The 15,566-nt window shown below is 43.8% G+C and overlaps 1 protein-coding gene across 3 annotated transcripts in view; it reads right to left on the bottom strand.

Annotated features, from left to right (window-relative positions):
- The window catches only part of atrn (attractin), a 141,115-nt gene extending 125,941 nt beyond the window's left edge, over nt 1–15,174 (bottom strand). For 2 of the 3 annotated variants that reach the window (XM_047611277.1, XM_047611278.1), the window contains exons 1-2: nt 14,654–15,174; nt 2,579–2,662 (exon numbers count right to left, since the gene is read on the bottom strand). In XM_047611277.1, the coding sequence (XP_047467233.1) occupies nt 2,579–2,662; nt 14,654–14,904 (335 nt within the window). In that variant the 5' untranslated portion in view covers nt 14,905–15,174. The remainder of the gene's footprint in view (nt 1–2,578; nt 2,663–14,653) is intronic. The other variant, XM_047611280.1, reaches the window with a different exon arrangement.
- Between the last annotated feature and the right edge of the window lie 392 nt (nt 15,175–15,566).

Below are 15,566 nucleotides of genomic sequence, written 5' to 3'. Positions count from 1 at the left end.
TTTACTGTTCACTTATTTAGAGATACATGACCTATTGTGTGGAGGTGTGGGAAAACGCTTACGTAGTAAACACAGATCTGATAACTCTGTAAACAATTCAAAATACTTTAAAATTTAATGATATTGTTGAGCTAATGTTCGAGGCACCAAAACAACCATTGCTGCATTCGGAAAATGTTCTGGATATGAACTTAGGGGGAACTATTAGGGGACGATGTTTAAAATAATAAAGGTTATTGCTCATTTTCAAAGTCACAGTTAAAGGAGTAAACTTGAGGAACAGCCTCCGTGATGAGTTAAAATCGAGTCCTTCTGTCTCTAAATTCAAAAAGATGTTTAAACTTAATGCATTTAATAAATCTGAATCTTCTTTATAGACAATAATATGTTATTGCCCATTGGTATATTCATTTTTATTTATATAGCGTCAATAACAATACAATATCACACATCAAATTATATATCTTAATTGTTGAAAACCATAGTATGTCATAGTATGTTAATGTAACTTTTATAAATCACGTGTTTGATCCATGTAGGACTTTGTCCACATTAAGCATATTGATTGCAGTATCTGGTATCTACCTCCCTACCTGTCTAGTATTAACATGAAGTTATGAATGAGCTGAGGCATATTAATGTCCCATTAGTGTCCCGGTGACTAGAGAGGCCGTCCACGACCAGGAAGGGCTCAGAAGTTCAAACATACGTGTGATCTCATGGTTAATCCCTCCTGAATGATGCATTGGCTAAAAGCCTAAAATGTAAATGTAATCAGGCAGTTTATGGTTTGGACGAGCTCACAGCCAAAAAATATAAATAAATAAAAAAATATAAAATAAAGAATCATGGCTCTGAATCGATGGCGCACGCTGCGGATGTGCTGACTACAAACAATAAAAAGGACGGGTATTGGATTTCCTGCCACTACTTCTGCCATTTATTTTCATCCATCAACTTCTGGATGTAGGACGGATCCGAGCGTGTCGAGGACTAAAGCATAAACATGAGGAGCATCTGTAACGTGTAAACGTGCAGCCACAGTTTCAATGTTGTGTTTTAATAAGAAATTAATAATACTTTGTTATTGTACTTAAGACATTTTATTTGGATTTGAGTACTTAACTATTTCTATTTCTGTTGACTTCCACTTTTATTTTGTCTTTTTGTTTTGTTTTGGTAGCCAATAATGTTGGATCACAGAAAGCAAAAGGTCGACCATTGGTTAATCGTGTCAGGCGCGAGTGCAAACAGGAAGCTGGCGGTGCAGCTAGCCCACCTAGCTAGTCCACACCACGTTCCACCTGCTTGAACCGAGGCAAATAATGGAGTCTGTTGACGTCGACGTTACTCCAGCTCCAGCAAATTCCAAGAAACACAATCAAGCCACAACGTTCAGGTAACATTATCTACCAACGTTATCGTGATTGGCATGAGATTAGCCTAACTGTTCCAAGAGCAGCTCCAAGCACAGGACTGTGTACCTAACCTTAGCTAGCTATCTGTAGATGAAGTAGGGGAGCTAATTGTTAGTTAGCCATCTGTAGAATGCTATGCTATGAGGTGGGGAGCTAATTGCTACATCTGTGAGTAGGGGAGCTAACTGTTAGCTAGCTATCTGTAGATGGAGTAGGGGAGCTAACCATTAGCTAGCTATCTGTAGATGGAGTAGGGGAGCTAACCGTTAGCTAGCTATCTGTAGATGGAGTAGGGGAGCTAACCGTTAGCTAGCTGTCTATAGATGGAGTAGGGGAGCTACTAGTAGCTATCGAATGGAGTAGGGGAGCTAACCGTTAGTAGCATTGTAGATGGAGTAGGGGAGCATACCATTAGCTAGCTGTCTAAGATGGAGTAGGGGAGCTACTAGCAGCCTGTAGATGGAGTAGGGGAGCTAACCGTTAGCTAGCTATCTGTAGATGGAGTAGGTGAGCTAACGTTAGCTAGCTATCTGTAGATGGAGTAGGGGAGCTAACCGTTAGCTAGCTGTCTATAGATGGAGTAGGGGAGCTAACCATTAGCTAGCTATCTGTAGATGGAGTAGGGGAGCATATGTTAGCTAGCTGTCTACAGATGGAGTAGGGGAGCTAACCAGTAGCTAGCTATCTGTAGATGGAGTAGGGGAGCTAACTGTTAGCTAGCAATCTGTAGATGGAGTAGGGGAGCTAACTTGCTATCTGTAGATGGAGTAGGGGAGCTAACTTGCTATCTATAGATGGAGTAGGGGAGCTAACTGTTAGCTAGCAATCTGTAGATGGAGTAGGGGAGCTAACCATTAGCTAGCTATCTGTAGATGGAGTAGGGGAGCTAACCGTTAGCTAGCTATCTGTATATACACAAAACAGTTATAATTATAATTTTGACACTAAATATCAGCTACTTTCAGTAACATTCTGATGGATGACTTTCACTTTTACCAAAGTCATTTTCTAGTAAGAGAATCTTTACTTTTATTCAAGTATGCTGCTCAGATTTAGGTTTGAGGAATCGTGCCAGAAGTTCACTGGACAAAATCAAGTGAAATAAATTAGTTAAAGGGATTCAGTTACAGTCTTATCAGAGCCATGTGTTTCGTACTTACTGTCCTTCGATGAGCCAAGTACATTTGGTCTTGTACTTGTAGTTCCCGGGACCATCAGTCAGGAAACCAGAGGGTCCTGTGAGCCTGAAAGGAACGAAGAGAGAAGCTCAAGGTTACGAATGAAGATGGGACTTTTCTTTTTTTTCGAATCCGAGCGTGACGGTGATGCAGCAGGTGTGAGATTAAACAAAAAGTACAACTGATGGCACCGGTGACTCTCTACGCCCACTCCACAACAGCAGCAGCAAAAAAACTCACAGAAAACTCAAAAAAATAATAAGTATCTGACTTATGAATTAGTATCGGGGAAAAAAAATCGCAATAATCTAAATTACAGCACATAAACCAATCAGGCTTAACATTGTGACCTAACATTGACTAGGCCTCCAAAACAAGTAAGAGAAATCATTTAAGCCGCCGCTCAGCACGTTAGCATTGTTAGCATGCTAATTACCATTTAGCTGCGAGGCCCAGCTGTGCAGAAGCACTGAACTGCGTCACACAGATTCCAGCATGACTGCAGGCTTGTAATTAAATTACTGAAGAAGAAAAAAATCTATTTAGTGCCGAAAATATTTGTAGACAGGAAACATAAAAATTAAGCAGTTACTGCCTGATCAGCCACAACATTACGACCACAGACAGGGGAAGCGGAAAACATTTGCACCGATGTTCTGCTGGGAAACCCATATGTCCGACTTATGTCATGAGATGTGAAGAGAAAGAACAGATTTATTCCAGTCAGAGAAGTGTTTGGATGGTTGTCAGGGGTTAATATTGTCCTATTGAACAGACTATTAAAGGTTTACACCACTCCTCTTATCATTTTTGGAAACAGTCCTACATGACCTAGAAAAGAAATCCTTCACAATGACGTCTGGAGACTGGTTCGAACGTCTGCAGATGCTCTCAAAGAGACTCTCGATGCTGTGAACGCCCCTAAGTCCACTAAGCTCCACTCGAACGGAGGCGCAGAGTTTAAAAAGAACTCGGCAAATAAAAACCAAGAGAACTAAAGCAAAGGCAAACAAAGGCGGTCGGTTATTTTTAGTTTGGTTTTTAGATTGTTGATATGCAAGGATGAAGCTGACTGATGCACTTCAGCTGCACGGACATGCAGATAAAGAAAGAAAGCAGAAGTCAGACGTCACAGTGCGCCGAGGAAGTTCTTTGTCTAACTTACACCGACCAGCCACAACATTAAAACCACTGACGGTGAATAAAGTGAATGACATTTTTGCTCACTAGGTCCCAAACCGATCAACCTGTTAGTCGGGACCCAAACGCTCCCGACTAACAACATTCATGTCTCTGATGAGTCACAACTGTTTTGTAGACGTACACATTATTAGGATAGTGGTGCACGCTTTAAAACACTATTATATCATCGCAGTTTGTTAAGCAGTGTTTTCATTGACTCGACTGCAGCGCTGCAGAGTATAGGCCTGCGTAGTAGTAATCTATGTAATCAGCTTTAATGCCGTTAAGGAAGACGTGATTATACTCGTTACACAAGAGCCAGTCGTTACAGACAGACAGGTAAACGCTAACTTCTGCTCCAGAGAGGTCGAAGGGAAAGCAACAAACGGGACGGTAAAACGGGCTGAGAATGATTACGCCTCACAGCAAATTATTATCCAAGGCCTGCGCCGTGACGCGCTCTAATGGTACTGTACGCCACCCGGGCCTGTTATTGCCCGATCAATTCGGGCTTGATGACACAGCAGCAGCAGCAGCAGCAGCAGGGAGCTGAATTACACAGGGGGACACTTAGATGCAGTCAGAGATTGTATCATTACTGATGAAGGTCTCAGGGTGCAACCGCTCTGCCAACACACCCAGTAACGGCCTTGTTCCAAAACAGTCTGCAGAGGAGACGCTCCGACACGGGCCGCCCTCCACGCCGGGAGCCCGCGGCGGCGGGGAGATCCCTGCGGTTTGTGTTGCACAACGTAGTTTCACTCGTCTCCAGGCAACAGCGAGTGTGCAACAACTTGTCGTTAACTGCGCTCGCGTTGGTGCAGAGGCCAAACGGTCTCAGCTGTGTTTGGCCGGCGGAGGCTTCGAGGTCCAAGGCCGAGGGCGTCGTTAAGTTAACTTCGCCCTCGGCCAAACGCATGACGACGGAAAGCAAAAATGTTCCCGTGCTATCTCCGCAGCCCGGGGGTGGAATCGTCAGTGTATCTGCGAAGGGAAGTCTAGTCCAACCAAGAGTTTTCTTTTTTTAAAACGGTGCGAATCAGAGGTTAGCCAGCGAGGGCACTAACTCTGTAATTAAAGAGCTCGTAGTGCTAATATGGCCAGAGCCTGCAGGGATCGTCAGCCCACCAAGGCCAAAGCGAAGAGACAAACAGCCGTCTCAGAGGGCGAAATGTTCCACCACGGCCCCGTACGTCCTCTACTACTACTACTATTCAAAACATCCAGTTGGAAGACCCCAAAAACACATGATCCAATTTTATAACATATTATTAGCAGCTACAATCAAAAACTAAAAAGAGAATTTCCCGGCTACTCTGGATGATTTCAAGACCTCGTGTGCTCCACTGAAAACTGTTGACAACGTGCTCTGTGTTTTATCCCGAGTAGCGTGCACATATGCATCTATATATATATATATACGCACTTCAAGTCAAATTAAATGGAATAAGAAGATGTGTACAAGCAGACATTCCCTAGAAAGAAAAGATTCTTTGCAGCTGCACACACGCCATTCAATAAAATTTCATTCCCTTCCACTTAAGAGGGCACAGATCTCTGAGACGGATAATAAAACCAGCCGCCTTTTTTGCAATTTGATCAAACAGACGCTTCACCGTCCAAGCAAAAAAAAAAAAAAGCTGCAACCGAAAGTAAAGTCACAACAATTAGACGAGATCTCGATCGCACACTGTGTGCGAGTCTGGAAGTTAAGATGCATTCAGGTGCTCGTCTCTGAGCAGCACTAACAGAAACGTTTCCCCTGTGATGCAGCTGGATTCTAGTGAGATGCATTAGATGAAGCTTTCAGGTATCTGTTTATGTCTGATGCTGTAGGTGTGAACATTAACAGATCCTCTCTATATGCTGTGAGTTTTCCTCACAAAGGCGCCCAGAATTATCTAACACCGAGCTCCAAAGCTCTTCTGTAAAGGATTGTTGTGTCTTCCTCTTTGGTCCCATCCCGCTCTGCTTCCCTGATCTGATTAGATGGAGATAAGGTTTGTGCAATCACCTGAGGAGTTGTTTTTTTTTTTGTTTTGCACATATTTGTAAAAGGGACTTTTGGGATCCTGAGCAACAAACCTCCTGAACCCTGAGAAACCGTTGGGTTATTAGAATTTTCTCGCTCAAAAAAAAACGTCTGGACTCTGGTTTTATAGTTTTTTTTTTTTTATTGCCTCGTTTACAACCACACAGCAATAAAAAAAAAAAAAAAAAAAAAAAAGAGCTTATCAACTGAAACATTCCTGTCTTTGTACAGGCAGCGCACACGCAGGGAAATTCAGAGGCAGATATCTGCACCTGAATCAGACATGGGGGGCAAAATGGGAACTGAAGTAGAACCAGAGCTGCCCCCCGTTAACTAAAAATCCCCAGCTGTGTTTCAAAGCCTTATATCAGAAAATGAACAGTCGGTTTAAAGGTAAATTGGGGGTCGTGTACTTAAACATGTCACGTTTAGAAATCATTACTTTCCTGAAAGATTTGAACAAAGGTAAAGAAGAGCAGCTGTCGAGCATCTCACCTTTCTATAACAGATAACGCCATGTTATTAATGTTAATGCACATTATTGCTTGGGATAAATAAGTTATTAATCCTTCCTGTGTATATAATATATATTTCCTTCTGGTTCAATTGTTTAAAGTGGAAAATTGCATTTTTGCATTTTTTTATTTATTTTTTTTAAATTTTTACTTATACCATTTAATTTAATACATTTGTATAATTGTATTTATTTTATATTAATTTATTTTAATTCACTACATTTTTACTTATATTTTATTATATACATGTGTGTTTTATTTTTATTTTACTACAGTTTTTTTTTACCTTTTTATCCTTTTAACTTTTTTAAGTCTATGTGTTTTTTTCATTTATTTTATAACCATTTTATTTTATTACATTTGTATTTATATTTTATTTTACAACATTTTTATTTATATCATTTTATTTGACTACATTTCTACCTATAATTTATCATAATTTTTTTTTCATTTTTATTTATTTTTTTTATTTTATTTATTTTATTTAACCATCTTCACTTATTTTGTTTTTCACCAGTGAGTGTTTTTAATGCGCAACTGAGCTATTGAGCAATCTCCCTAGAGGATGACTAAAGTCTGATGCCGAGATGTTGTTTTAAAAGAAACAAACAAACAAAAGAAACAAACAAACAATCAACAGGAAGGTGTCTTCTCGTCTTGCTAACGGTGCAAATCTCTAAAATCCAGGCCCACGGTGAAGCTGCAGCAGAGCCAAGTGGTGCAGCCTGAGAGCAAAGCAAACATGATTCCACATTCAGAGGCGACAACAATCCTGTTCAGAGCGTGCTCAGACAGAGAGGAGATGCTACACTGGCAGAATGTTTCCCTCTGCCCTCACAGCGTCTGGGCAGACGTATGAAAAAAAAAAAAAAAAAAAAAAAAAAAGGCCGATATGAGATTTTAAATCAATTACGGGATATCTGAGCGGAGCAGCTTCGCTTTTATTACGTTACATCTTCATACTGTGGAAGCCGCGATTTGATGATTTCATACGTTTTTTTTTTTTTTTTGCACATGTTAGCAGAAAAGAAGTTCACCCCGGCAACAAAGTCATTTCCCTCCAGGTGCCGAGGTTTTTATAGCGGCGCTACTGGAGCTGCTTAGAGATTCAGGCCCGAGATTGACTCGCAGGATCCGGCGACGCTAAAACGTCCTGAGTGATGACCCGCGAGGAGCCGGGGCTGGAATCCATCAGGACGTTTTAGAAGCCGCCGTCTTCCCCTTATTGATGCCACCGTGCCAAAAAACGTTGCCGGTGACAAATCTTGCCGTTGGCGGGGCTACGTGCCCAGAACCTAAAGCGAACCAAACCGTGAGTCAATTACATCGTCTGGCAAATAATAACGGGTCATCAGGAGAGACTGTGCATCACATATCTGCCCCGTCACATGATTTGTTGTGTGTTGATATATTTTTTTGAAGTGTTAGCTCAGTTCCCTTTTTTTGAGTTTTTTTTTGCAACCAAATCCACCCAGTTTACCTGCGACACTTCCTCAATTTTGACTATGACACTGGGTGAAATAACTTCTGCGTCAGTGGGCTGAGGGGAAAAAAGAGGAATAAATCAGTGGTGCACCAGTGGGGACCATTAGTGTCCACAGACGGCTGCTCGGTGGGGCCTTTGGTGAAGTAAGGTCAGCCTTCAAACAACTCCTAGCGAGGGCCTAATGGACCAGCGTTCAGGCTGCACAAGGCTGGACGAGACAACTAAATTACTAAAAAACGCACTAAAAAGAAAGTAAAATCAGCAGAACCACAGTTTAACCAACGTTAAACCGCTGACCTCAAGTACAGTGTCAGGAGTGGAATAACTGTAGTTTCTGCTGGTGTGAAACAATTTATCCAGGATGTTTTGTTCTTGGATAAAAAAAAAAAAAAAAAAGGGGAATTAACCAGGGTCAGTAAATAAACGCACACGGTCGGACTTCCCGACCGACTGCAAGCGCCATGAAGAGGAAGTTTAGTTGCATCTCAATTTCCACATGATGTCCAACACGTGGAACGGTGACAAATATTTTATTTTAGTTCATTCACGCACACACACAAACACACACGGGAAGAGGCTGGAAAGCAAAGCGGCACTTATGTAACTTGTCTAAACTTTGAGAAAATGACCAATGTGAGCATCCGGTAACGTTTATCTGACGTGTGACGCAAAACAACAGAGTTGTTCTTTGGCGTCTGGCAACAAGTTGTTATTAGTGGAGGCCAGGTCAACACGTCGTGCTGTTCCTGAAGTGTTTTTGTTCATCCTGCTGGGGATGGATGCTGCCATGAAGGAGTGTCATTGCTATAGGGTGTGTGGGGGGGGTCTGGTCTGGCCTGGCCTGGCCTGGCCCGGTCTGGTCTGGCCTGGCCTGGCCTGGCCCGGTCTGGGTGGACGCTACGTGTCTAAGTAACATCCACACGAAGAAACGTTTCCCAGCAGAACGCTGAACCGTCACGAGATGCTTTAAACGTCTAACGTTCGTAATGTTGTGGCTGATCGGCGCATACGAGGGGGTTACCTAGGCAACCAGAGCCCGGAACATCCACCGGAGACCAACCATCGGCTACAAAGAGACAGAAAACAAGCCAACGACTGTTTTGTATGCAGATGAGGCTTTAGGTGATATCAACAGGTTTCGACGAGGATTTTTCAGAACCAGGATTTTCTTTGTTCGTCGTTCTTCACCTGCTTCTTCTTTCAGGTGGACGACTGGGAACGTCCACAGGCAGCAGCTGAGTTACAAACCGGGCCGTTGCTTTGTGACGATGGTGTTTACAGTGGACTGCAGCCTATTGACCTCTCGACTTAATTAAACATAATGAATCAGGTGGAGATCTGTGATAAGCGGCGGCGCTGAGGAGCCGGACGGTGATAGGTCGGGTTGGGTTGGGTTGGGTTTGGTCGCAGCAGCCTCTAAATGAACAAACAGGTGATAACAACACAAGCTATTAAACGATCTGGGTTCTTTGTGTAGTTCTCAAACACGGCTGCTGAATTGTTGCTGCTTCCCAAAATAAAAAAACATATCAGTAGCTGCCTTTAACGGGTTAATTATTCACCAAGTTGAATTCTCAATAACGCGGCCGTCAACTAATCAACTATAAAAAAAAAACTACTAAGTTGAGAAATGAAATTAACCTCAGAGTGAGGAACACAATGTTTGTTTCCTAATCGGGTCCTGGGAGCCGGGGGTTTGGATCCTCCGCTTTTCACGAAGCATCTGAATAAAATCAAAGACGAGCAGGAAACTCAGTCATCGGTCGGGACGAGTTCCACATTAGTCGCAGCGGAACAGTCGGCGGGTTCAGAGTTGATGTTGGGACATAGAGCCAGTGTAAGCTCTCTGACGTAGGTCCGTGTGCCGTGGACAAGGCGTTTATTCAGCACCAAAAAAAAAAAAAAAACAAGCAACTGTCTCGGGACCTAAAAAAACAGATTGATCCCACTTAGATCAGTCATCATCCCACGCTGGTCCTGTGTCTCCGGGAATCTTCACGTCAAAGGAAGAAGCATGAAGAAAGAGGCTTTTATCGGCAAACTTCAGCGTTTAGGAGCGAAAGTTAAACAAAGTCAGAGACTTTCAGTCTGTAACTGAGCTATAACCAAACCTTCTAACCCTATAAATTATATATATATATATTTTTACAATGGTGCTGAAGATTTGTCTCCAGGTCCAACTCCACTCATTCACCGTTACAGACAAACTTCACAATCAGTATCACGATAGAACGTTAAATTTATTTCCAATGAAGGAGTCCACATCAAAAAAAAAAAATACAAATAAGCTGAATGTTTCTTGAATTCCAAAAGAATAGTGGGAAGTTGTGGTACCAACTCCTTTAACGCCCGGATACCTGCCTGTAATTAGAGGACTCCATGAAGAAGGATGGATGTTTGGTGAAACGTCTCCAAGAAGAAACATCTAAAAAGTCTTTGTTTAGCTTTTTTTATATATATATAACATGACAGAAAGAACAGATGTATCGCAACTAGGAGACAGAACCAAGTGTTTACATGGAATATTAGGAGCTAATTGGACAGATTATCAAAGGTTTAACCTGATTGACGTGGTGACATTTATTTTATGGTTACACCGACTCAACAGGCTCAACTTTCTAGAAACTGACCTAGAAAATAATAAAAAAAAAAAAATGGCTCACAACAAGGTCTAAAGATCAGCTCAAAGGTCAGAGGCACGAAAGAAACTCACTCGTTTGTTTTAGCTCAGGAGGTTTTGCACAAATGAAGAGATGTAAGTTTACAGTCAAAAGCCGTATTTAATCAGGATTTTGCAAACATTTAGACAAACATCAGGTAAAGACGCAGACAAATATTCTCAGCAACAATAGCACTCCATGATCTGGTTCTGCCCCCCCCCGCACCCCCTTCTCGTGTTGGTTTTGGCTAGCCGGGACTCCATTTTGGCACAACCCTGCCACAGAAAGCTGCTTTTTTTTTTTTTTTTTTTTACCAGCATTCATGGAGCCTTGTATGGGCAGCATTGTCTGTATGCTAAACACGGCCTCAGACCACAGGCTTGAAAAAAAAAAAAACAGCCCTTTGACCGCCTGAGCTACATAACGCGGCCCTGATTCCAGGCGAAGTGGATTCGCGGAGCAGAAAGTTTACCTTTCCACTTACAGATAATTAGCCTGACGGAGCGCGGCGGCGGCGCTGATAATGATGTGCTGACGGGTCGCACTGATAAACAGCGGCGCTGTGAGACGGAGCCGGCCGCCATCGTGTTTGTTGGCGAGATCCGGGGTCAGACGATCAGACAATCAGAGGAGGAGGAGGAGGTCGGCCACATCCTGCTCCGACGCCTTGAAAAGTTCAAGTTTAATAATCTCCACTGGGACGTTCATCCTCCTCGCGTTTGACCCCCGCGGACACCGAAGAACAGTCAAAGTCGACGGCGAGAGCGAGAGCGCGGCTGATACCCGGCATCCATATTCATGAGGACGACCAGGAAACAGAGGCAAAGCGCCGATGCTCGATACTAAAGTTCAAAAAAGGCGACAACAGTTCAGTTGTTGCAGCTGTTTTAAAGAAACCAAGCGACTGCGATGCATTTTAAATCTAAACTTAAATCACTAGTATTTCAAGAAAATATTGTCTCGATTCGTCAGTTGCTTTGTTTGCATGAACACAATTTGTGAATCTGATCTTTTGAGATATATGTGCGTTGTACAGATGTGTTGTGACTGGTCAGTTGTTGGTTCTATCTCTGTCCAGAGATGTTTCTGGGTATTCATGGAGAAAGGAAAAGGGGGGCAGCCATCCGCAAAACCCCCAAAGCGTAAGGGACGACCTCAAGAGAGAAGAACCTGGGTTTTTCCTCCGATACAACATCGTTTTTTAATGTCTTACCATCGACTTTAAAAGAAAAAGTCTTGGGTTGATCGTGAACGATCTGATGCACCTGAAGCACTAAAGCTGACGTTTGGAGGCACTTTGGCTTTGGGGACTAATAACCTGGACAAAGAACGGGCAGTTTGCAAACTGTGTTTTGACATTTAAATGGCGATATCGACTTTTCCCGACAAGTGCAATAAAATGAATAAATAATGTTTTTGACGTAATTTGTCCAATGAATTGCCACCGTCGTCCGATGCACATACTGTTTATACAAGTTGTAGAATATCGTAATGATGTATCGTGACTCAGGTATCGCGATACGTATGGTATCGCGATACGTCAACACTATTTCTACGTGGCTTAAGGTATCAGATATCGGCTTTGTTTGTCGTTTCAAACACTCGTGGGACCAGACATGATTCTAACGTGCTCAGATTTCCTCCACTCGAACCCGAGACGTCCACGTTTCCCCCGGTGCATTTCCCTCGGAGACAATAACAATAATAATTGCGCTTTTTTCCATTTTTAGCCGCTCGAAGCGCTTACAGTCGAATGCATTATTCATCCGCTCACACAGTCACACCCCGGTGGCGGTGAACTACCTCAGCAGTCACAGATGCAGCCCCTGGGGCAGGCTGACTGGAAACGTGGAGGCCAATGTGACCGACATCGCTCACTCACGATCACGCAGCAGGGAGCACACACCTGGGGGGCAAGGCGGGTTTGTCCGAGCACACAACTACGGGGGAATCGAACCGCCAGCCTTTCTGTTATTGGACGACCCGGATAAACCAACAAGTTAACAGCTTTTAACGGCAAACCAAGACGTTTCCATCCAGACACCTGAAGTGAAGCCGCCGCTCTTCCTCCATCTTACCTGTCGGGACGTGACCAGTAACCTTCTGTGCTAATGTGGAAATAGCTGCAGCCTCCCCCACACCTCCACCCCCTCCATCCCCTCCACCCTTTCCCCCTGACCACGACGCAAAAAAAAAAAAAAACAGCGCAGGCCTCCCATGGCTCTGCTTAACGAGCTGAGCTGAGACAGCATGACACAGAGCATCACATAAAAAAAAAAAAAAAACAGCTTCCCGAGTAAGAGTGAAACTGATGCACTTAAAAAGCACGGACGCACTAATAAAGAAAGTCTGACGCTGTGGTGCACTGAGGAAGTTATATGTTATATGAAAGGGCAGATTTATACCGGTCAGAGAAGTGTTTACATGGTTGTCGGGGGTTAATATTGACCTACTGACCAGATTATTAAAGGTTTACTCCTCTTATCATTTTTATACACATGACCTAGAAACAACGTCCTCACGCTTCACAATGACGTTTGGTTTGAACGTCTGCACGTGCTCTCAAAGAGATTCTCGATGCTGTGAACGACACTAACGAAAGTCCACCAAGGTTTACTAGGATGGAGGCAGAGATTTAAAAAAGGGAAACAAAGAAGATTCGATTTTTTAAGTTTGCTTGTTTAGTTTTTTGAGTTGATTTGCAAGGAAGACACCTGACTGATGCATTTTCAGCTGCACGAACGTGTGAATAAAGAAAGCAGAAGTCTGAAAGTTCTTTTTCTATCTCACACTGATCAGCCACAACATTAAAACCACTGACAGGAGAAGTGAATCGCGTTCACACCATCTTGTTCTGCTGGGAAACTTTTGGACGTGGCCTTCATTCATTCATTCATTCATTTGTGTGGACGTTACTCAGACATGTAGCCCCCACCTACACCTACACCTACACCAGACCAGACCAGACCAGGCACCCCCCCACCCACGTCGTGATGTCAGCAGCCATCGCCAGCAGGTTGCCTGATGTTTTGCGAGGTGTGACCAACAGCGTAATCATCGTATCAAACTGCTGCAGGACGTCCCTGAACAGTCAAAGAGGACGAGAAGTGAAATTTAAATATTGTTCCCTCCAACTTTCAACCATCACGTATAGAGTTTTAACTCCGAGTTGTGAAGGATGTGTTGTTAGTTTTGGGTTTTGTTTTTTTTTTATGAGGTGGTACGTCCCTCCCATCTCTCTGATGTTTTCCACCTGCAGCGCTAATCTCGATGGCTCAGCTGTAAAAACACAAAGTCCTTTTTAGGACACGGGCACGCACACTTCTCACACTTTGACCCGAAGCTACTGCTGCTGCTGTTGCTGCTGCTGCTGCTGCTGCTGTATTTGTTGTTGTTGTTGTTGTTGTTGTCGTCCTGGTGCTGGTGCACGACCAGTCAAACACCGTCCAGGGCTTCAGAACCAGCCGGACAGCTGCCGCATGTCCACAACTTTTCATTTATGAATGAAATAAACCAACGCTTCTGCAGGAATTCTCCACTTCTTTCACCAAACTATGTGTTACACCAATGTTGTCGGTCGAAACAGGCGCCGTGCACCGATAAAACGCAGATTCCGACTGACAAGATGTGACATAAATTAAGATTAGAGCCACATTTACCTCATCGCACGCTTGCTTTCTTCTGATTATAGGATTCAAGGTGCTTTTTCCAAAACAGAAACAAACTCAACCACTTCTTTTTTTTCTTGATTGATTACTCAAGAACAAAACCACTGAGTGAGTCTGACTTTTGAAATGGAAACTTCAGAGTCTTGCCTTTAAAAAGAGACAAAGACCATGAATGAGCTCCAACATGTATCATGCTCAGGACTCAGTTTACTTTGGTCCTAAATACGTGTTTTACTGCAAAAAAAAAGACTACAGTACTGATGCACTTGTGTTCAATTAGAGTACATTTAAACTACTGTGCCCTTGTGGTTAATAGCTGGAGAAGTGGTGGTGGTAGCAAACCGGGATGCAAACGCCTCAGGTGTGTTCACTGCCTCATCCTCAACCATCCCCTCACTCACACTGTGATTCAGCAAACAACTGGCCCAGATCACAGGGGGCTGTCACCATTAAAAATAAATAAATAAATAAAAGCATCTTTATTCTGCATGCACCCCTCCCGTGTTCACCATACCTGAATCTCCCTCCGCAGTGCTGGCATTGGTCCCCGACCCAGCCGGGGAAGCAAACACAGCTGCCAGTGGCGGCGTTGCACTGTCCGTTCATACACGGCTTGTCGCATTCCTTCGCCTCGGTGACACCGGGCAGCCCGGACAGCAGCCCGAGGACCGAGAGCAGGAGGGCGGTCGTCAGCATCAGCAAGCCCCGGCCCCGGCCCCGGCCCCGGCCGGAGCCCGAGCAGGCCCGCCGCGTCGCCCCGTACATTCTCTCACAAAAGATGGCTGCTTCGAGGCAGGCGCTCCGCCGCTTCGGCTCGGGGGGGGGGACAGCGACCCGACAGAGACCCTCCGCCCGTGTGTGGTTCCGCTCAAGGGGGGATGAAGCTACCGTTTCCTCGGAGGGGAGGGGGGTGTTAGGTTTAGCGTCTTCGTTGAGGCTGGTCGTCCCCGGTTACTTGGGTTTACTTCTTCCCAGCGGTTGTGTTTCCCAGCGCCGCCGCACCGAGCCGCATATTGACATCCAGAAGTGACGTGATGGCACCGGAAATGCGCAACGGGAGGAGGAGACAGCGCACGCAGGGGTTTAAACTTTTATTTTGAAAACAGAGGGGCAAAGCCCCGCCCCTTTAGCCGCTAGCTAGTTAGCCGTTCTTTCCCTTCGTAGTTCCTCATAAAGACGTTTTATTTCGTCGATTTTCCTGGGATTTTTTGTGTCGATATTTAAGTCTCATTTAAATATATAGTATCTAATCATTATTTACGACCGAGCCTTTTCTATATTGACATTAGAAAGATTTTAAAAAATATTTTAATTAGCCGTCGAACTAAATTTCCCATGATGCTTTGAGCAACACGTTGGTCCTCATGGGAATTGTAGTTAGTCACGTTAAAATAAGAAAATTGAGTATGTAAGTCATAACTTTAGCT

Source organism: Mugil cephalus, chromosome 17 (assembly GCF_022458985.1).
Source record: "Mugil cephalus isolate CIBA_MC_2020 chromosome 17, CIBA_Mcephalus_1.1, whole genome shotgun sequence".
NCBI lineage: Eukaryota > Metazoa > Chordata > Actinopteri > Mugiliformes > Mugilidae > Mugil > Mugil cephalus.
This window is presented reverse-complemented; position numbering and strand designations above follow the sequence as displayed.